Source organism: Lycium ferocissimum, chromosome 3 (assembly GCF_029784015.1).
Source record: "Lycium ferocissimum isolate CSIRO_LF1 chromosome 3, AGI_CSIRO_Lferr_CH_V1, whole genome shotgun sequence".
In the NCBI taxonomy this organism is placed as follows: Eukaryota; Viridiplantae; Streptophyta; class Magnoliopsida; order Solanales; family Solanaceae; genus Lycium; species Lycium ferocissimum.
In genome coordinates this window covers 13,874,758-13,898,499 of record NC_081344.1, presented here as the reverse complement: position 1 = coordinate 13,898,499, position 23,742 = coordinate 13,874,758, and the positions used below count along the sequence as shown (strand labels likewise).

General features: G+C 35.0%; 1 protein-coding gene across 1 annotated transcript; it reads left to right on the top strand.

Annotated features, from left to right (window-relative positions):
* The first annotated feature begins 1,830 nt into the window (after nt 1-1,830).
* LOC132049792 (F-box/LRR-repeat protein 3-like) lies at nt 1,831-6,820 on the top strand. Its single transcript, XM_059440726.1, has 7 exons — nt 1,831-2,710; nt 4,059-4,184; nt 4,751-4,855; nt 4,935-5,328; nt 5,411-5,540; nt 5,646-6,192; nt 6,456-6,820. The coding sequence occupies exons 1-7, from the start codon at nt 2,036-2,038 to the stop codon at nt 6,504-6,506; spliced, it is 2,028 nt and encodes a 675-aa protein (XP_059296709.1). The 5' UTR covers nt 1,831-2,035; the 3' UTR covers nt 6,507-6,820.
* Nucleotides 6,821-23,742: the final 16,922 nt, after the last annotated feature.

The window sequence follows — 23,742 nt, the reverse complement described above, 5'->3', positions numbered from 1 at the left end:
CACCTCATTTGACCTTTCTACCCTTTTATATATAATCAATACAAACACTTCACTAAGTTCCACTCTTTTTTTTCTTTTCCTTTTTTAGTTTAAGTTATTCTTCCCTTATAAACTTTTTAATTAACCAGTAAAATATATACTTCATCTGAACCATATTAATGTGACATTCTTTTTTTTTTTTTTTTTTTTTTTTTTTTTACTATGTCTATAAAATGATCTTTTTCAATTAAAAAAATTGATTTTAAACTTCTTATTTCACTCTTAATGAGATAATGTATCTATGACTTATTTTGTACCGCATTTTGATCCCTTTTCCCATTTTTCTTCCCCTACCTACCAAAAAAATAATAATAAAATAATAATTTTGAATGCAAGCCTATCTCATATATGCTTGAACATGCATATTTTTTTTACAAATTTTGTAAGCACATATAAAAGTATGACTAGAGATTAAGATATATTCAGTTTCTCTTATCTCGATCAATATACTTGAACAAACTCTCAATATAAATAGCGTAATCACAAGAACATTCTGATCATGCTTAATAACAAAATATTTGCGACTTTATCATAAAAAAAGAAAAAACAGCGAGTTTCGTCATGAATTAGGAAACCAAACAGATACATATTGTTGTCATATAAAAAAGACGATATTAGCTCTCAGATTTTCTTTCATCGATTCACTAACAAACAACGTAAATTCTTTTCGTCCAATCAAAAATAATAATAAAATAATAAATTTTTTCCCCTCCAAGATATCTTAATGCTAAGTATATATTACTTGATTTCCCCCCCCCGGAATTGGCACCAAAACTCACTTTAGCACATGCATATTTTTTACAAATTTTGTAAGCACATATAAAAGTATGACTAGAGATTAAGATATATTATTTTTTCTCTTTCTTATCTCAATCAATATACTTGAACAAACTCTCAATATAAATAAGAACGTAATCACGGAACATTTTTATTGAAGAAATCATGCTTAATAACAAAATATATCATCTTCATTATTGAAGAAATTGCAATGTTTATCTAAGAAAATAGGAGAGAAACGGACAAGAGAGCAAAAAATATATCATCTTCTTCAAAAAAAGAAAAAAACCACCACCCCACTTGCATTCCATTGAACTTATCCCTAGGAATTTTTATTCTTCATGAATTAGGAAACCAAATCAGATAATAACATTGTCATTGTTGTCATATAAAAAGGACAATATTAGATAACTAATATTTTGCTTTGGAAGACAAGAATTTTCTTTTCGGACAGTTCCTTGAATATGTAATAAGAAATTAAAGTAACTAGAGCTTAATAACAAAACCCGGCTGACAACACTAGGAGAGAAACCAACACGACAACAAAGCAAATGTCAATTTTATGCAAATGTCAACTTCTGCATTTGAATCTATATTTGATTTGTTAACTCAACAAATTTAATATATCAAACCCAAAATTAAATTATTACCAAAGAAGAAGAAAAATAGTGGGAACTGTTGAAGTAGAACCTCTCTTTTTAAAATAGAAAATAAAATATTAAAACTTAATATATCATCTCATCTATACAACCACTTTTAGTTTTATTTTTTCCTCCCACGCGCTTTTAAGAGATAACACTTTCTTGCCACACACCCGTTAAGCTAAGTGAAAATTAATGCTAAGTGAGAAAAATTATTACAAAGTTAGGTTGGTTTGGAAAAACAACACATACATCATCTAGGGTAGGTGTTATTATACATGAAAATCTCCCTTCTCCAAACTAATAAAAGGGTACTTAGGTCTTTCAACAAAAAATGGAAATGACCAAGAAGGACAATAAAGTAATTGAGACATCCTTTCATCTTCTTCTTCACTAAGTTCTCAAACTGCTCAACTAGGCCAGTGTTTTTCTGTTAACGGTTGCTTCTTAATCAAAATTCACATATACAATAAAAATCCCCACCTACCCATCTTCTTAAATCTCCAATTTTCTCTCTTTTTTATCCAAATCCAAGCTACAATTTAATTTACAGCATAAAGCTCCAATCTTTAGCTCAAATGATCCCTAAAGTTTCAATCTTTAGAACAATGAAGAAGCAAAAAACAATTCAAGAATCCAATTTCAACAACCCCTTTGATCTTCTATCTGAAGAAATTGTATTTTCAGTTCTTGATTTTGTCAACAATCCAATTGACAAAAAATCATTTTCTCTTGTTTGCAAATCTTTTTATGCTATTGAATCTCATCATAGGAAAATCTTGAAACCCTTTAGGTCAGAACACTTAACAAAGATACTTAGTAGATATCCACAAGTTACCAATCTTGATCTTTCACTTTGTCCTAGAATTACAGACAGTTCACTCACAGTTGTGGCTAGTTTTTGCAAGGAAATGTTGAGGTCAATTAATCTTTCAAGGTCTAAGTTTTTTACACATGTGGGGTTGTCTAGTTTGGTGATGAATTGTGTGAATTTGGTTGAAATTGATTTGTCAAATGCTACTGAGTTGAAAGATGTTGGTGCTGCTGCATTAGCTGAGGCTAAGAATTTGGAGAGGTTGTGGTTGGTTAGGTGTAAGTCTATAACTGATATTGGACTTGGTTGTATTGCTGTTGGATGTAGGAAGTTAAGGTTGCTTAGTTTGAGATGGTGTTTAGGTGTTGGTGATCTTGGTGTTGGTTTGATTGCTGTTAAGTGTAAGGAGATTCGCACGCTGGATCTTTCTTACTTGCCGGTAATGGAGCTTTTCTTTCTCTAATTTTGTTCCTTTTACTTTGTGTTGTGTATTCTTTTGGATTGTGAGTTTGTTTAGGGAAGCTGAGGTTGCGTTGTGTTTATGTTTCTTTTCAAATATATTATACATTTTTCATGGTAAGTAAGTTTGTTTGTCTAATACATTTCATTTGAACTTGTTTAGACAGTATGCTCGTCGATTGGTTGATTTTCGGTTGATAATAATTTGCAGGATTATAGTGTTCGGTATGAAGGAAAATGATGTCCATGAAAAATGTTTCCGGGAAAATAAGTGGGTTTTTTACTTATTTTCTTGTGTTCGATACGTAAGCAAAAAATATTATCCTAAAGGTGTTTGTGTATAATCTAGACAAATACTATGAAAGATAAGGTGTGTTGGAGGGTGGGGTGGACACAATCAATGTGGAGTGTCACTTGTCCTAAAATGTTTTCTCTAGGGCTAGGAAAATGTTTTCCATTAAATTTGACCAACCGAGCATGGGAAAACTCCATACCGAACACACCCTAAATGCTTGCTTGGTCAGTTAGATGTGTGTGTTCAGTCTTCTTGAGTTCTTTTGAGTACTGTTATTTGATTTCTCATTGTCATATTCTGCCAAGTTATTACCTGATTGATGTTTTATCTGATTAACTTGTCTTTTGCGAATCCATGCTTATGCCAGTACAAGTGACTGGGATGTCTATCGTAGTTACCAAAATGGTTATGGAACCGGTTTTTGGTTTATATTCTGATGTATCATGAAACTTAATACGCATTGTATGTCATAGAATAAATGTAGCTTAGTGAAGATAATTTTTGCAGCTTAGGGAGTGTTAATCCATGTTTTAGTAGGTACCTAGTGGATTAGTCAATGTACACACAAGCTGGCCAAGAAGCCATCCGTATAAATAAAATGTTAACCATGTTTAGATTTCCTACTGATATCTTTATCATAGTCTATGAGAATTGTGACGCCCATGAAGGACTTTCTTCAGATGGGTAAGTTCTGTTCATGTGATTTCTAAGTCCCTTTTTGACTTACAAATTTACCAGGACTTTGACATGAGCTTAAATAGAGGGACATAGACAGTGAAGATTCATATAGCTGGCCTCAACTTGCTTGAGATTAAGGTGTGGTAGTAGTTGTTGGTGTTGTAATTACCACAACTTTGGTTCAGAACTTAAATTCCAGATGTACCAAGTTTCCACTGACTGGCTGTATTTATGAAGTTGATATATGTAATCTGTTTCTGTGTTCTGTTATTACATTTCCTTTTTCGTTTTTTTTTTTTTGTCTAGGCTTTCTGTAATGGACATACAATAATGTTTTAATCTTCTCATTACACAGATCACTAATGAATGCTTATCATCAATCTCGAAACTGCAATATCTTGAAGATTTGGTTCTAGAAGGTTGTTATGGAATTGATGATGACAGCCTTGCATCCCTCGAGCAAGGCTGCAAGTCACTGGAGGTATGTACTTTGGAAGACTCTGTTTAACAGACTTTGATTCTCATACTTTCTCTCCTTCAGAAAAAATGAAAAGTAAAAGATAAAGATGATATTGTTGTGTGTAAATTGCCAAAAACCTCAGGCGCTTAGCTCAATTGGAAAAGGTTGAGGGACTTGTGACTTAGGTCACAGATGACCCTGTTCCAAGCGAATTAAGTCTGGTATTTAAGTGGAGAAGGGTGGTGTGATTTCCCGGTCATAAAACAAAAAGGAACATTGCCCTAAAAACTGTGATATTGTCCTAGCTTCAAGCACTAAGTCTTTCAGATGTACAAATATATGGCTTTTTTTCCTAATTGCCTTGTCAATAACTGGGGACCCACTGTGCCAACACTACTATAAGCTCTTTGAGATAGTTAACAAATGAGGTGACTCGGATTTTACGCACTCAGAATTCTACCTAATTGTCAGATGTCCCAAAGAAGTGGACTATGTGCAACTCAAGTGTTGCCTCACACACAATAATAACTTCTTCTCCACAAGATACTATTGACTAATGCCAGTTTATTTATATTGGATCTTTTCAGACACTTGATATGTCGAGCTGTCAGAATGTTAGTCATGTGGGTTTGTCATCTCTCACCAGCTGCGCGGGATGTCTGCGGCAACTCATATTAGCATATGGTTCTCCTGTAAGGCTAAATGAACTTGAGCATCTTTCAGTAGTATGCCTTTTAATTTGATTGATGATTCAGATTACTGGTATTTCAGGTAACGCCAGCTGTCGCAGATAGCTTGCAGAAGCTTTCCAGGTTGCAGTCCGTTAAATTAGATGGTTGCCAAGTTACCTGCTCTGGACTAAAAGCTATTGGAAATTGGTGTGTTTCACTTAAAGAACTGAGCTTAAGCAAATGTTTAGGAGTGACAGATGAAGGTCTTTGCTCCCTCGTAACAAAGCACAAAGACTTAAGGAAGCTTGATATTACTTGTTGTCGCAAGATAACTCACGTATCGATTTCCCATATAACGAATTCCTGTGCGTCCCTTACTTCTCTGAGGATGGAGTCTTGTACTCTAGTCCCGATAGAAGCTTTTGTTCTAATTGGACAGCGATGCCAGTACCTTGAAGAGCTTGACCTTACAGACAACGAAATTGATGATGAAGGTCACCCCTTTGCCTTAAAGGTCTCAGGCTTTTGTTGTAATTAGATCCTCGTTTTGTATCTTATGATGTCCTACATATGCAGGCATGAAGTCCATTTCCAAGTGTGTCAGCCTTTCCAGCTTAAAGCTGGGGATCTGTCTGAACATAACCGACCAGGGTCTTATCCACATTGGCATGTTCTGTTCAAATCTTAAGGAGCTTGACTTATATAGGTACGTATTTCACAGTTCATGGGCCTTTATTTGTGATTTTGTAACACTACATATCTTGTGCAAGAGATAAGAGTGTGCTGAGTACTGGGTTATTCTTATTGACAGGTGTGCTGGAATTTCTGACTTGGGAATATTAGCAATTGCTCGCGGTTGTACTGGCCTTGAAATGATCAATATTGCCTATTGCAACCGTATTACCGATGGCTCGTTCATATCCTTATCCAAGTGTTCAAAGTTGAATACACTTGAAAGTCGAGGTTGTCCTCTTGTCACATCTTTAGGTCTTGCAGCTGTTGCTGTGGGATGTAAGCAACTTACCACACTAGATATCAAGAAGTGCCAAAGCATTGATGATGCCGGAATGATTCCACTTGCTCACTTCTCGCCAAACCTCAAACAGATAAATTTATCCTACACTTCAGTGACAGATGTGGGGCTGTTGTCTCTTGCCAGCATCAGCGGTCTGCAGAACATGACAATCCTGCACCTGAAAGGTTTATCTCCTGGTGGACTAGGAGCTGCATTGCTGGCTTGCGGTGGACTTACTAAAGTTAAGCTGCAGACATCGTTTAAATCATTGCTACCACAACCTCTTCTTCAACATTTAGAAGTGCGGGGTTGTGTCTTCCAATGGAGAGAAAAACCATTTCAGGTACGTTCTTTCCTTCTGAAAATATGTGAGGTACTTATGTGGTTGTCAGGAATATATCATAATGTGAATCAATTAGAATTTTGCATATTTTATCTAAGGATGACCTAGTACTGGTTTTGTTTGATCTAAAGGGTTAATGCAGTTTCAGACGCATTTAATTGACACATAAAAAAGGCGTTATAGCTTTTGATTATCTTTGTTGTGATAATGAAAATACCTTGTTTTGCTTGATCTAATCATAAATTATCTTACTTTAAACACAGGCTGAAGTAGATCCAATATGCTGGAAGATTCAGCTGGACAATTTAGAGTGAAGATTTGAGGAATCAGTAGTTTGAGCCATTTATGCTAGTGGTCTATAATGAAATGAATTGTCGTCCCAAAGCTTCCCAGTTCATCTGTTAAACACTTAATGAGGCAAGGTGCATTGTCTATGGCGCCTGTTTTTTCCCGTTTCGTGGCTGCTACTTTTTCATCTGTGTTTGCTGGATACTTTGTAAATTCCAAGAATAGATCAATTTTGTCACAAACGTCATGAGATGGATTGAACAGATTGAAAAATCATGTTTATGAACTATTAATGACTGCTTTGTGAATCGTTTATTACTTTTGATTACTTGTGGTTTTACTGATGTTCTATATTCAAATATACTATTATAATTTGAAGTTAACTGCCATTTATTAATCAAGTAACAGTTATTGTGCCTTGCCCAAAAACTTATTAAATTTTAACAAATCCCACTTAATACTAACAAAACTTCTAGGAAGATGACAATATGTATCAGGCAAAGAAACATCAGTCGCATCCCTTTTGATGTGATTGAGCACCATCTAGAGACGTTACAAGGCTGAGAAAGAACTTATAACAAATGTTGTATTTTTACATTGATGAACATTTATAAGGAGAATAAGGATCTCTGCATGATATTCACTGATTTTGAGAGACAATACGTTTAAGGGCCAAGAGTCTTTGATGGACGTTTGAATAAAATAAAAATAAAAAGTCAATCAATTCTACAAGCGCAACTATACGAATTTCATAAAGAACATGCATGTATGAGGAAACAGTCACCATTATCATGACAACACTTAAGAGATACAAAAGAAATTCCACTAAGCGTGGGTCATGCCAATGATATATGTTGAGTTTGTAATTGTTTATCCTAATTATAGATAACTTGACCAATATACTATAAATGCAAATTGTATTATACAAGACTCCATGATGTGCATATTCTTTTTGCGTATGATTTTTTGTTAATTGATATGACTAGCAAGGGAATGAATCAACCAAATATATGATAACTCCATTAATGGAGGTTTGAAGCTAATAGAATTGATAGCAAAGAAGCTTGAAGAAGAAGGAAGAAAGAAAAGGGAAATGAGAAAGAAGATAGAAACGGTTATAGAGAGAGAAAAATTACACAGTGTGTTATGACAAATGAATCAAGTGTATTATTATTCTCATGATACAAGTATATATACATCAATCATTTAATTTATACATCACATGAGTTAACTCACTCTAACAACTTGACTAAATAGAGTAGTTACACTCAACTAACTGTAACACCTTGGCTAACTAGAGTAGTTACACTTCAACTAACTAACCATGGTAGCTTGTTCGCTATTACTATATGTCAACACTCCTCCTCAAGCTCATAGTTTGTATAGGTTGATCACTCTAAGTTTGCTCAGCAGGTACTGATGTTGAGCTTTTCCTAGACCTTTTGTAAGCAAGTCTGCCAGCTGATATTTAGTGTTCACATACTCAGTTTTCAGCATTCTTTGACATATTCTTTCTCTAACAAAGTGACAATCAATATCTATATGCTTAGTTCTTTCATGGAAGATTGGATTGGCTGCAATGTGGATAGCAGCCTTGCTATCACATACCATGCTCACTGGGACATCTATTTGTGTTCCAAGATCTTTGAACAGTCCAAGCAACCAGGTTATTTCAGCTGCACATGTTGCTATGCTTCTAAACTCAGCTTCAGCTGAGCTTCTTGATAAAATCTCCTGTTTCTTAGACTTCCAAGAGACTAATGCTCCTTCAAACTAGATAGCCTGTCACGAACCTTCTAGTTTCTAAGCAGGCACCCCAATCTGAGTCACAAAAGGCTGAGAGTTGATTTGTACCTTCTGATGGCATTAGCAATCCCAATCCTAGTGCTTCCTTGATGTTACCTGACTACCCTCAGTGTTGCTTCCATATGAGATACTTTGGGACAGTGATTGACTTAGCACTTGAACTGCAAATGACAAGTCAGGTCTTGTCATGGTGAGATACAACAGTCTTCCCACTAACCTCTGATAACTACTAGGATCAGGTAGAATCTGATGTTCTCTTTGGAGTTGCTTTCCTTGGGAATACACTGATCATACAAAGCTGAGGTTAATTTTTTATTCATCTCAAGTGGAGTACCAGCAGGATTGGCTCCTCCTAAGCCAGATTCTGCTATTAATTCTAGAGCATACTTCCTCTGAGACAACACAATGCCTTTGCTTAATCTTGCACATTCAATTCCAAGAAAGAATTTGAGTTCCCCCAAGTCCTTCATTTTAAACTTCTTCTGCAAATCTTTTCTAGTGTCACTTAACAATCTTGGATTATTTCCAGTTATCAAAGAAATCATCAACATACACTAGCACTACAACAATGTCAGTGTTTGTCTTCTTGGTGAATAGGGAATAGTCATAATGACTTTGTTGGAACCCCATGCTCAGCAATGATTCAGTTAGTTTCAGATTCCATTGTCTAGGGGCCTGTTTAAGGCCTATACAATGACTTGTGGAGTTTGCAAACTTTACTACTCTCCCCCTATCTAGCAAAGCCATCAGGAATCTACATGTACACTTCTTCTAACAAATCTCTATTGAGAAAAGCATTATGGACATCCATTTGGTAGATGAACCATTGCTTTGCAGCAGCTAATGCCACAACTAATCTGACAGTCACCATTTTAGCCACAGGACTAAAAGTGTCACCATAATCAAGCCTCTCCTTCTGATTATACCCTTTGGCAACTAATCTAGCCTTGAACCTCTCCACTTCACTACTAGATTTGTACTTTATTTTATAAATCCACCTGCAACCAATAGGCTTCTTGCCAGGTGGAAAATCAACAATACTCCAGGTGTGATTATCTTCTAAGGCATTAATTTCTAATTGTATAGCTTGAACCCATTGAGGGTCAAGTGAAGCCTCTCTAAAGGAAGTAGGTTCAGTATGAACAGAATATGCAGAGATAGCTTGCTTATAGGATGGGGAAATGTGATTAGAGGAAACAAAGGAGGATATGGGATATTGACATGGAGTATCAATCACATAGTCATGCATCCACAGAGGTTGCTTGCTAGGTCTAAAGGATTTTTTGGAAGGAACAGGATTTGAGGAGGTTGTGGGAAGGTCAGGATTTGCAGAATTATAACAGGGTAAGGATTAGCAGGGCTGTCAGGATTAGGAAAAGAGGAAGTGTTATCAAGACTAGGTGCAGACTCATCAGCTTGTGCAATAGTAGAAGTAGGTGGTGAAATAGATGTTGGATCATGAAAAGTAGTTGGTGGTGCAGGTAGAGTATCATATGTAGGATCAGAAATGGGAGAAGAAGAAGACATGGGAGAATCATCATTGTTTGACTGAGTGTCAAAACTAGGATTAAGAGGCTGCTCATACTCTAAGGATGCAAAATAGGAAAAATAGGATCATTTGAGGTTTGCATATGTTGGAAAGGGAATATATCCTCATGGAAGACAACATGTCTGTTTACAAAGATTTACTTGGAGTGAAGGTCATATAAGACATAGCTCTTTTGAGTGGAAGAGTGGCCAAGTAAAACAATTGGTATTGATCTAGGTGAAAACTTATCTAGGATTTTTGGACAAGTAGCATAGCACAGACACCCAAAGACTTTAATATGATTGAGAGATGGTGGATGAGAATATAACATCTCAAAGGGTGATTTGAACTTAAGGACTTTAGAGGGAAGTCTGTTAATGAGATAGACAGCAATTAACACACATTCACCCTAAAACTTCAAGGGAATAGAGGTTTGGAATCTTAGTGCCCTTCCCATTTCCAAGATGGTTCTATGTTTTCTTTTAGCAAGGCCATTTTACTGAGGTTTGTAAACACAGGATGACTAATGAATTATACCATTTTCAGCCAACATGGTTTGACATTCAGAACTGAAGAATTCACCCCCATTATTTGTTCTGAGCACCTTGACAGAAGTAGAAAACACATTTTTAACCATTGCAATAAATTGTCTAAGTATCACAATAGTATGAGACTTCACAGAAACCAAGAACACCACGCAGGAAATACCAACAATGCCTCACAGGGCCAACATATATACGCATATATCATATCGTATCATAGCCACACAGGGCTAACAATTTCAAGTAAAAGTATAAAGATGTCGAGACTTACCTCACATGTCCAACTCAAATCGCACCCGTTACACTTTCCTCGTTAACTTTCCGTTTCAATCTTCAACTCTATATTTCAATCGTACTTCAAATACCTTACCCGACATACATCTTTTATACCATTGCTTACCTGTGTACTGTGTAGCTTCCAATATTATCAGTCACTTTCTTCTATCGATGCCGTTCTTCAGCTGAAATCAAGGGTTAGTAAAAGGAATTTCATTTCCTATGGCTAGGCTCTATCGCACGATCTTAGATATCAAAGAAAGGTAACATCCTAAATGTCCTGTAGCTTCCTTTATAGATGTGGTGCACAACACACCGATAAACAAGACTTACTAGACACAGCCTCCGTGGACATTCCGAGGACAACCGCATTCGTACCGTCTATCATTAATTGGGTATAATTCCGACAGATTTGACATATAAGTTCATCATCTTAGTAACCAACGGCTAGTCCCGATCATCTTGCTTAAGCCGTTCTATAGTTCCCTTAATCTAACTTGTAATACTTTAGGCATATTATATTTCTTTGTCCTTAATTCAAACTCTTCTTGTGCCCTTTATTCAGATTTTTCTCTTAACTTTCCGTCACTCATTAGGTTGCAATCTTTACAAGAATATGCGAAGGTTCCCAAATGTGTCCGAGAAATACCTTAGCGTCGTTCCTCCACTAGTCTTTATGCTTTAACTGGCTTCTTCTCTTATCTTACGCCGGTATCGGGATAGATCTTTTGTTGTTCAACCATGGCCATGTCTTATTTGCCCTTTGGTGTTAAATCTTATATCGGTACTTTAGGCTCAACCCATCTTTCCGTAATGTACCCCCAATATCACACAACCGCATTGTTATTCAATCCCCCATCGCTCTTATTACGTACTAACTCACTGGTAGCTATTTTGTCATACTCTTTTCCCTTTCTTACTTACCCTTATTTTATTTTTTTTCATATTCTACTATAGGAGATCCTCTATCCCTCTCCTTTGCTACTTGTATATCACAATATCATTGGCCAATAACTCTATTGCCAACGTCTTAACTTCTAATCGCAAAAGACGCCTCGCTATCCCTTATAATATCCTTTAAGTTACTCGTTACCATTCTCTTGTCGTATTCTTCCTTTCTATAAGCATCCACCTTCGATGTCATATCTTCCAAGGTCTTTACCCTAGGCTATTGGAAAGTTGAAGAAGAAAGGTAAGCATTCATTATGTTTTTGTGTTATGAGGTTATATTCATGTTGTAGTATCTTATAATGGTTGGAAATCATGAAATATAGTATGATTGGAAGTGGGTTGTGTGATGGGTGTGCTAGCCGTGTAAATGGGTATTGTGATTGGGTTGTTGAGTAAACTTCTTGTAGGATGGCTAAGAATCATTAATACATGTCTATGTGTAGTGATAGATGATTATGGGTCACATTACATGACAACGAACAAATGAATATCGCTTATTGTTTTAGTCGTCCGTCGTGAAATTCTATGTTGGAAATGAAAGTTTATTGACTCAAATTGATGTCGTAAATGTTGCGGACTGATTTGGAGGTTGTTGTACATTTAATGTAAATTGTATATCGGAATACCATTGTTAGAGATGAATCAGGATTCAAATCATGATTTAAAAATGAAGAAAAAAAAAAAAAGCTAAAGTGGTCAGCTCTCGGTTAGTCAAGCTAAGATGGAGAAAAATTTGGGTTGGGAAATGTTGTATGAATTGCTTAGAATGTCCTTAAATATTGTTGGTAGGGGTTTGGGTTAGTATGTGAATGTATAAGCGTCGATTTTGGCTTGAAGGTAAGTCGTCGAATTGAATTTATGTAAGTTGTTGAATAATGGAAAAGAAAAGCTATTATTGTTGTTTGTCTTTCGGATTGGTTGTTGATGTTGTTAGGTTGGTCGTTGTTGTTGTTGTTGATTGATATGGCCGAGTTAGATTCTCGGGTAGCCTATTTCACGGAAATCTTGCCGCCCGATTTCCGTAGAAATTGGGGGCAAATTTGGAATCTAATGCCCAAAAAGTCTTTAGCTAATATTTGGCATTTTATGGCTTGTTTATAGATCGTGGGCAGCCCGAATCATAGATTGGATTAGCTTGAGTTTGGATCATTTTGGAGAGCGTTTGAGGTATGTAAAGTAACCTTCCTTTTTTGGCATGTCTTAGTTAAATTAGGCTATGATTCAAGCCTCGAGGAAACTCTATTCTCGCAATCCGAGCTTGTATATGATTTGCACTTGTTTCCTTGGTATCCTTGTGCTAATATGCCATAACGTTGATCCTTATACCCTTGAAATTTAATAATTTGCAAAGGCTACTTAAAAGCTGATTTTTTTTTTTTTTCAAGAACTTATTCATTAGCGTATTCAAAAACTACAAACGCTCATAACTTTCTCTTAAAAGTCGCCGAATGCTTTGAAACTTTCGTAGGAGTTTGTATGATATATAATGAGTATGTTTTTCATAGGCGGCTCAATTCGGTCTATACTCGTCCGTGGGTCCCCCCCCCCCCTTTTATGTGAATTCGATAACCTTTGAAACAAAAGTGATAATTATTATTCCGATTTCGAATATGACTATTTTACTTATTTTTTTGGATTTATGATAATGATTTTATGCATATGATTACTCACTACTCCGCTCGTGCCTACTATGATATCGTTCGCCGTTCCCCGGCTTCGTTGCCGCGCGCATTATGATACATTCCGGTGTTATGCGTCGTGATTATGGTTCACCGAGCCCTCGCTCGAGGGGCCGGGTTCCACATGTTTGGCGTTACGCTTGTGTACGGCGATACGCCGTGTGCGTGATATGTGACGAGACCCTGAGATTTGAAACCTTCTCGGTGTTATCTTTGTGTTATGCGCCATCGGCTGTGCGGCGACCATATTTCGTGCCACATGCATACGACTTATATTTTGAAGTAACATTTGATATTTTGGAAATGCATTTACTTTCTCTCGTACCTCTATTTCGATTTGATCTCGCATTGTACATTACATTTTCTCGCTTGCATACTCGGACATATATATTTGTATCGACCCCTTTTCTGGGGTCGCGTTTCGTACCAGCGCAGTACGTACGTTACGCTTGGTGATCCACCCGTTTAGACACCCCTTCTCGCTACTTGAGTGCTCCCTCTCATTCCGAGCTTATACTTTTTGGTATATATATATGCTCGTCCGTTGCTTTTGTATATATTGTTTACGGGCACGCGGGCCCCGTTCCGCCATATGATTTTGTTTGTCCGTTTAGAGGTCCGTGGACATGTTTGTAGGTCGTGCCTACCTCTCGCTCGCTCGTGTTTGTATATCGTTGTGTTTGGCGATCCGCCGGCGCGCGGCCGGTCCGTATATGTATATATGATGTTCTCGTTGGTCCCGTGTGGCCTCCGTTGTATTTTACGTGCGCACAGGGTTATTTTGGATAATTCAGAAACAAAGGAAACTCTCGCCGAAATTTTTTCCGGAAATTATCTAACTTTGAAACACCGCCTTGCTCGCTTTTTGTGATATTCTTGATGATCGTTTGATATAATTCGAGGTAGCGTCGATAGCGTGTATGGGTGCCCACCAGGTACGCGTCCTACTTACTGGGTTGGTCGTGATATCTGGAGTAATCATTAACCAAAGTCACAAAGTTTCTTTTGTTGTTGTGAGTAAGAACTTTGTAAGGACCCCAAACATCACAATGTACTAATTCAAATACATTCTGAGACATATGAGTACTAACGGAAAAAGCTGGTTTAGTTTTGCTAAAGGACAGTATTGCAGGTGAATGATCCGTTGCATGAAAAATTTCAAGTACTCATGCGTTCTTTATTATCGAATAGGGAGCATGACCCAGTCTCTTATGCCATAATGAATTAGACTCGAGACACCATGGCGAACTTGCAACTTCCGTGATATGTTGACAAGACTTAAGTACTGGTTGCACAAGTGATGGTTGAAGTGACTTCTCCCTCAATATGTATAATCCACATTCCTCTCTACTAATCCCGTTGACCTTTCCAGTGTAAAGATCCTGGAAGATAAAGAAATCAAGGAAAAAAGAGGTTGAGCATTTGAGTTCTTTGGTAATCTGAGACACAGACAACAAATTATATTTAAACTTTGGAACAAACAACACATTAGTGATGGTTTGATCTTTTAAAATGCTTGATTCCCCAATATGTGACACTGGCACCACACTACCAGTTGGTAAATGCACTTTGTTTCTACTAGACTCTGGAACATATTTGCATTTGTCTAACACGTCAATTTTTGATGTCATATGATTGGAAGCTCCTGTATCAACTATCCACTCCTTATTCACATATTTTGACACCAAAGCAGATAAGATACTACCTGCAGCAGCAGCTTTGGCTGAATGTTCTGCTGTTCCACCTTCACTTCCTTTAGACAACATCTGCATGATTTGTTTGTACTAATCTTGTGTGAAGAATGCAGTGGGAACAGGAGCCTATGCTTGAGGAGGCATTTGTGCTATAGGTTGGGAAGCAGCTGTAAGCTGATTAGCATATGTTACATTCTTCTTCTTAGACTTCCAGTTAAGTGGATATCCAACCACCTTGAAGCATTGTTCCTTAGTATGTCCCTTGTAGCCACACACTTCACAAATGATGAACTATTTTTGAGTTTTGTTATAATGGTTACCATAGTGACCATATCCTGGTACATTTTCACCCCTCTTGGTCCAGGACCACTAGTGTGACCTCCACCAACTCCATTTCCTTTGTGACTGAACATGGCTGAATTCTCCATCAAACTAGAGCCTATGCTAGCATGAGCAACACTAGCTAAATTCCTTTGGCCTTCCTGATCAATCAACTAGAGAATATAGGCTTTGTTCAAGCTAGGAGTTAGTGACATAAAAAGAATTTGACCTCTAGCTTGTGAGTAGGACTCATTCAATCCCATGAGGAACTGCAGTAGCCTCTGACATTCAAAGTGTTCAGAAAATTTCCTTGACTCAGGACAAGGACAGCCAGGACAAGGCATAATTGCATCAAACTCATTCCATAGATCACTAAATTTTGAAAAATAGTCAGATATAGACATAGTTCCTTGAGTACATGTATGAATCTCCTTGTGCAAGTGAAACACATGAGATCCATTAATCTTATCCAATCTCTCCCTCAATTCACACCCGACTTTGTGAGCATCACAAGCATATACTTCACAACTAAGTAAACCAGGTATGACAGCACTCATGATCCATGACAGGAGTACAGCATTAACCTTCTCCCACAAATCATGCAAATCTGATGAAAAACTACTCTTCGGATACCTTCCATCAACAAAGCCTAATTTTCCTTTACCTAACAATCCGATTCACATGAACCTACTCCATAATGCATAATTCTCAGAACCAGTTAACTGCAGAGAGATTAGTGAACTACCTGGAGTGTCTGTGGATTGAAGATACCATGGATGTGCGTGATCGATAACTGAATTTGTTGCTCAATTGCTTGTTGTTCCATTTGCTTCAGTTTGATTGTTGTTAATTGGAAAATTTCTAGTTTCTATTGTTGTTTATACAATTCCAGTCATCTTTATCAACTGGATTTGGTATGAACTTGAATATCGAGCTCTAAATTTTTCCTTACACTTACTCGCAATTCAAATGAATTTACTATGAATCTAAGTGTATTTTCAGAGCTCGAAAATTACTCTAATTACTTTATATGTAGCCTACGATCGTGTGAGGCTCTGATACCATGATAACTCCATTAATGGAGGTTTGAAGCTAATAGAATTGATAGAGAAGAATCTTGAAGAAGAAGGAAGAAAGAAGAGGGAAATGAGAAAGAAGATAGAAACGGTTATAGAGAGAGAAAATTTACATAGTGTGTTATGACAAATGAATCAAGTGTATTATTATTCTCATGATACAAGTATATATACATCAATCATTTAATCTATACATCGCATGAGTTAACTCACTCTGACAACTTGACTAACTAGAGTAGTTACACTCAACTAACTCTAACACCTTGGCTAACTATAGTAGTTAAACTTCAACTAACTAACCACGGTAGCTTGTTCACTGTTACTATATGTCAACAATATAGAAGCCCAACTCAATGCTAGGATCATTTGACCAATTAAGCTAAGGAGTAAGATTAATGAGATAAACCCAATGAGGCATATACTCTCACTGCAGGGAGAGTGACACACATAGTACATCAACAAGAGCACCTATTCTGAGAAATAGATATATAGATTGAAGGGGTGTTAATGCTTCTATTCGTTCGATTATTTCAAAAATATTACTATCGTGCCTATGTTTCATCTGGGTTTCTCTTTGATTAGGTACAATTTGATTAATTTTTGATACTTTGTTTTTAAGATAAATAAAATGACTAATGTTACTAGCATTCTCATTTATTTCATAAAATGTTTAAACCTCAATACAACATAAAAATTAATGAAATTTCATGTTAAGAAATAACAGAATGAGCTACAGCAATATTAACTTTCAAAATATATCCACTTTTGAAGTATCTCTTTACTTCTGATAGGTGTGTTATACTTTACACTACGTACCATCAACATATATCATTTGAGAGCATTGCTTCTTGGTATTGTTTAGTTGAATACATATATTAAGACAATTACCAAAAAAAAAACTAAAATTAGCTAGGTGAATGAACAAAAGAAGATTTTTTTAAAAATAATATTGTAATGGATCTTAACGACATTATTAGTTTTTGTTCATCCTGGTCTCATTAAATATAAGACAACTGGAAATATACGGGGAAAAAAAAACTCTAAATACAAAATCTGTACATTACAGATTTTGTGGAGTAATATATTGTCATTTCGACAAATCTCGACTATTTTAATTGTTGCATTTTTTACATTGTAAGGTAATTTCCTATTTCATCACCTACGTACAACAGAAACGTCTTACAAAGGACAAAATTTTGAGAATCACTCAGTAGTTGATTTAAATTGGTGAATCATATATAGTCATTAGTGAATTTAACCGCGCGTATTATATTTGAATTGAAAAAAAAAATGTTCAAGTCCAAATATATCATTTTTAAGTTCTAATCCATTAGATTATTAACATTAACATTTTATATTTCTTTCAACTTTTTGCATTTCAGGATATTTTGTTTCTTAGTGATGTTTGACTCATTTTGTAGCGAATTCATACGACCATACCTTTTCCTCTTGTTCTTCCTGTTTTATTTTTTTCTTTTTCTTACTTTCCTACCTATTCATTTTTTCCTAAAAACTCAATTATCCTTTGATTTCTTGCTCTCTAACTTCCAAGTAATAAATATAAGTAGGTATTTAAAGAGAACCAATGACATAATAAAGATAGATGAGAAAAAAGTCTCAAACGTAGTATTGAAAATTCCTTTAGACTGAATTGTTTCTTAACGTATAAACAAAACAATTTATATAATCTAAAAAAATATTACGGTTACAATAGCAAATGCATTGAAATTGTACCCAAAAAAGAAGTCTTTGATAGCTCCCAACAAACAACTATACGCTATAATTAAATTCTTTTTTGAAAATATCACTTCATTAGTACAACTCTTGAAGTTATCATTAATAAATAAGTACTCGTCTCAAACATTAGCTTCACTTTTTGTTCAATTATTTAAAATACATATACCTTAGAAATAAAAAATATGGAGTGTTAGAAAGGCACCCACCTTACCTAGCTAGTATTTCAAAAAAATTGTCCAGAAATCTTATAACTTTTTTTGTTTCATGCAAAACTTGACTTTCGTTTTTCTCGTCATGGTAATTATCACAAGCAATAATTAGCAGAAGGCGAAAAAGGTGAAAGCAAAACTAAAACAACATTCACGGGATCATCAAGATTTCTCTTGCTTCACAATCATTCAAAACTCAATATTTTAATTCAAATATAATTCTCACAAAGTAGTCCAAGAAAGCTAAGCTATTAACATTACCGATAGTGTGTTCAATCTCGCAAGAGAACATGAAAAACACTTGGATTTAAGTTTGTCTGACATACCTGTATATTACGTAGATACTACTTTTTTGTGCAGAAATAAAATATACAATATTAAATTGTTAAAGGATATAAAAATAAAAAAGATTAACAATTAAATAATTCACATGATCTTAAAAAAGGTAAGAAATTCAAATGAAGAATGTACATACACAATTGAAAAGCCGGGAAGAAATGAGGATATGAATTCATATTTGCAAGCAAACAACCTGCAGCCAAAGAGAAGGAAAAGAGAAAGCAAAGAAAATTAACCCAAATGAGAACAAAAGGAGGCACAAAATGTCGAGCAGCCTATATGCCAAATATATGTGGTGATATGCATTTATATATATGCATTAATGATGATATTTAATTAGAGAATGGAAAAACTTTTAGTCTCCTTGGAATCAGTTTTTAGTCTCCGATTAAAGAGATATCTCGCTCTTAAGTGTTTGATTTTAGTGTGTTGTTGTACTTATTCCTCCTCTTTAATCACAACAGAGGTAGTAACTGAAAAAGTGCATTCACTGGATCATTAAGATCAATTAAGCACACTAATACGTGGATCATTACGAAGAATTAAGCACTAATACGTCTGATCTCATGTGGAAAACAAAAAGACATATATGCATTCGAAAATAATAAGGAAAATAGAGAAAATTGCCCAAAAAAGGAGAAAAAAGATAAATCCATTTTCTAGCCATAGAGAGGTGCCACATAGGATTGTCTATTCCTAGCTTTATATTATATATTGATTGAATTGCATGTGTTGATATTACACAATTGGCTTAATAATACTTTGGGGATTGTATAGCTAATTTATTCCTGTGGTGCTTTTATATATGTACTAGTTAATTTGACCGTGCTTCGCGCGATCATGGTAAGCTGCAAGTTTATTGTGATTACCAACCTCTATCCTGTAATGACTTTCTTTAAGAACTTGTAAGGTGCACATAACTCTTTTTCCTTACATATTTCAACTATATAATAGTAAAATTAATGTGACACCGTCAATAGATGAGGCTCGATCCATTTAACTCCAACTTTCTCTATATTATCATTTTCCAGACTAATTTCATTTAATTTGGAATATAAAAAATAATAATTCCTGAACAGTTCAACTTTTTTTCCATGATAATGAACTTCGCTAATCCCTGCGCCCTCCCCTCCCCCAAAAAGAATATATCATTTCCTTTAGACATAAAAATAGAAATCATAACTAATTTCATCTAAATCTCAAAATAAAATATGATTATCATCTAATTCATGAGTTAGGGAAAAAATGTTAATAAATTGTGACGAAGATTAATAGAATGAAACTAAACCTCGATTTTTTTAACGGGAGAAGTTGTAAGCTCTTAAAAGTGTGAATACTGAGTAGTAATACATTCCTTCTCAAATTTATTTGGGGCTTTCAAAATTTTTTTGTCACCTTTCTACTAACTTTTAATGAGGATATTATTAGCTGTCATAAGTAGTTCTTCTTTTTTATTTTTGCAATTGATGGCATACTTTGCAAAATGCATATGTAGTTGTTTTTGTTAAAATAATTTTCTATGCACAATGAAAAATATAATATTGCTTTGGAGAAAAAAGTTAAAGAAAATACAATATGACCAGGCTAGCTGCTTATATGCACACCGTAAAGAATAATCCTTCCAAGGTAAATCACGATATGTTTCAAAACTTAAGTACTCAACCTATACACACTTAATATTCAGTACTTTTGAGCCTTCAACCGAATTCACATCTGATACAAATCATGCACTTAAAGTGGAATTTCTAAACTATTGCAGTCCTAGTATCTTAATTATTTGAAGTTTGATGTGAAGCTTTGACCAGACTATTCTTGTACACATGCGTTTATCCCTCAAACTTTTAACATGTAAAATCACAGGTTGACTCAAAAGTAATTACGTTTTGAAACTATAGTACTTGCAATTATGTTACATACCTTGTTAGCGAGTTAATCATCAACGTGACATCTATTGTAGGTCTGTTGTCTTTCCCTTCAATACATGTACGTAAAATTTAAAGACTTTCAATTTCTCAATCCAAAACATCATGGAGTATAGGAAGGTCAGCAAAGTTCGATTTAGATTCACTTGTTAGATTGAAGATTAGTCAAAATTTTATACGTATCAAGAATTTGGTAAATAACATAATTTTAACTAATTTCAGTATAAAGTTATAGCTAATGGAAGAAGTACCCCTATCCTTCAAAAGCATCAACCCATGTTTCAAAAGGCAACTGCATTTTTTTATTAGAAAAAAAAAAATAGAAGTTTTTAATGCAGCTCCAAACCAATTTGGCTAAATTCTAGGGATTATGCAGAACATGAACTATTCAAAGGGGGAAACCATTCTTATCAAAAATTGAAGTGAGATTATCATCGCTAGTTGCTCAATGATATCCAACCAAAATTCTTCTAAAGCATTTAAAATAGAAACAAAAATGAAAAAGAAAACAAACAATCACAGTTTAGTCATAGCTTCATTGTTCTTTCTCCCTCAAAGAAATTACTTCATAATTTAGTAACTTTTTCGTTTCTAGTCTAACAAATTTTACAATATCAAAACTTCAATATTAATCAAAATTCTGATTTCAGGCTATACTTTTTGAAAGAAAATCATCATAGACACAGAAACTAAAGCACATGCATTAAAAAATCCCCTCAAAATTAATTTTTTATATATATATATATATGCTGGCTATTATTTTGATGGCCGGATGTACAATGTAAAAATTCAAAAACTAAAATTAAAAGAACTCCCCTGCTCATCCTCTTTTTCTCCACTTTGTAGAAATGCTACCATTTCCCAAACTGGGAATAGCAATGGTTGTGCAGTGCTCTTTGTCTTCTGTAATATTTGTCCTGCATTCATCAGCAAAAATTTTCTCTTAATAAAGACTCTTTTCTTGGTTTCTTCCTCGCTTCAAAGTCGATGTCCTGAAACCATTACTTTCTTGCATACCTTAGTTTCTTTTAAACCCTCGAAGGTGAATATTTTTTCACAGAAATAACGACCTAAGGTCATATAAAGGCCGAATTTAATGAAAATTGACCATTTTCAATTACAAAGGCTTAAAAGTGATTATTATCAAATTTACCAGAATATTTGCTTCAAACTCATTTTCTAAGTCACAACTCACAAGTGGATAAAGCATTTGTCAAGTTGCGAGGCCTCTATTTCGAGGGCACAATATTTTTAAGAGCCATAATGTGTTGGTCCAAAATCGGATTGTCATACAGTTCATATTCCCTCAACAAATTTGAAATACTTCAAACCAACTGCAGCACCTTAAACCAAGAATCGCATTAAGATGTTGGTCATAAGTGTGGTCTTTACCACGGTGTTCTATGTCGGAACGGAGTTTGACGTAGATCCCTCATGAAGGCAGAATCTGATGAAATCAACGGCTCTTTCACTGTGTTGTTTTTTTCAATTCCAATGCACTATGTCTTCAGTAACTTTTTTTTTTTTGGATTGGTTATATGAAAAATAGTTACTACTTCAGTACCATTGTGGGATCGTACCGAAACCTATGTATCTATGAAAAATGATAACTACAAGTCCGTTCAATTATGTCAATTGAAAAAATTCTCTTACCACCCCCAAGTAACATACATATCCAAGATTCCCCTTAGTTAAATGATCGACTTAAGTAGAATAATTTGGTAGATTTCCATATTTTTCACTCAAGTAAATTTCTACATATGAGTGTTGCTTAGGCTGAAAGCAATCAAGGAACCTACTCCTACTCTAATCTGATTTCCTGAAGGAGGCAAAAACCCTATTTATAATTCTTTCCTAAATGAAATCACTTAGCGATCATCAACTTAAATATTCAACGAACACTAATTTTTCTACAAACCCATCCCTGAATCATACTCTTCAATTCTCGTTCTTGAATTCTTCTTTGTAGTTTGAGAGTTTGTTCATCATGAAGGGCAAGAAACAATCCATGGAGAAAATATCATCAGAGTTGCAACGTAAAAAGTGTTGCCCTTTAGGGTTTAGGGTTTCGAGTGCCAACAAGGGAAAGACCGCCAATGGACACAAAAAGAGAAGCTTCAAATCTGAAGAAAAGCTACGCCTTATGACAAATTGTAGCAATAATACTACTCAAGTAAACCATATGGTTCCTACTGATTTTGTCATCAATGATGAAGCTAAAGTGTTTAATGGAAATAGAAACAATAGTGGAATATATGTGGAAGCCGACAAGGAAGCTTGGAACACGATGACTGAAGAAGATCATGCAGTACTAGAAAGTATTATTAAGGATGATGTTGAATTTGAAAGATTTATGAATCAAGTGTTGATCATGGCGGAAGCTGAAAGACTAGTTCAAAAGGAGAGGTCGCGTGATCATCGACATCATGAAGAATGGTTTATCAAAAGATCAGACAAAGAATTTTACAGGTATATCAACGTTTAAAAGAAGCACAAGTTGGAGGAAAGTTTGAATCTTAACTGAGTCGGAGAGAGCAATAAATGCATTGGAATAAGATCTTCTAGTAATAAGTAGCTCCTATATGAAGTGAGTAGTTTTTTACGTAAAAGAATCAATTATTTTTCAAGATGTATGCCCTCTTTAGTTGTATAAGAAATATTGACATCCTTTTGATTTTGAAATACAAAGTTGGTTAATCAATAATGATAACTAATTCTTGTGTATATCGTCGTTTTTATGAGTTTTTTAGATGATTATTTTGAATGAAATTTGTGAATATATATGTATGTGTGTGTTGATGCCACCTCCTTGCAAGTACGTTCTTATGCATAAGTGCATTGTATTATTGTAGACTGAGCGGAATTCTGCGTCTGTTCAGGACATTAGTGTGCAGTCACAAGCTAGCTTTGATAAATGTTGGGACTCAAAACAAGGTCCACATTATATACCAGGAAATAATATATTTGAGTTAGCTATTCCTTTTGGTTTGGATCGGTGAATAAGTTATACAACGATTATAATGTCGAGATTCTAATTAGTATAAATGCTTTGTTCATTAAATTTATAACAAGATGTATGGTGTATAATATATATAACATGTGTTTGATTTTACACTAGATAAATTATGATAACTTTTACTTTGAATTTTTAACCTTCACTTTTTTCAAAGAAAATAGTAGAA

Bases quoted from the DNA above. Each gene is read 5' to 3' on its own strand.
- LOC132049792 (XM_059440726.1), top strand. From the start codon at position 2,036: ATGATCCCTAAAGTTTCAATCTTTAGAACAATGAAGAAGCAAAAAACA. The intron at 5,541-5,645 runs GTACGTATTTCA...TCTTATTGACAG, and splicing joins AAGGAGCTTGACTTATATAG to GTGTGCTGGAATTTCTGACT. The intron at 6,193-6,455 runs GTACGTTCTTTC...CTTTAAACACAG, and splicing joins GGAGAGAAAAACCATTTCAG to GCTGAAGTAGATCCAATATG.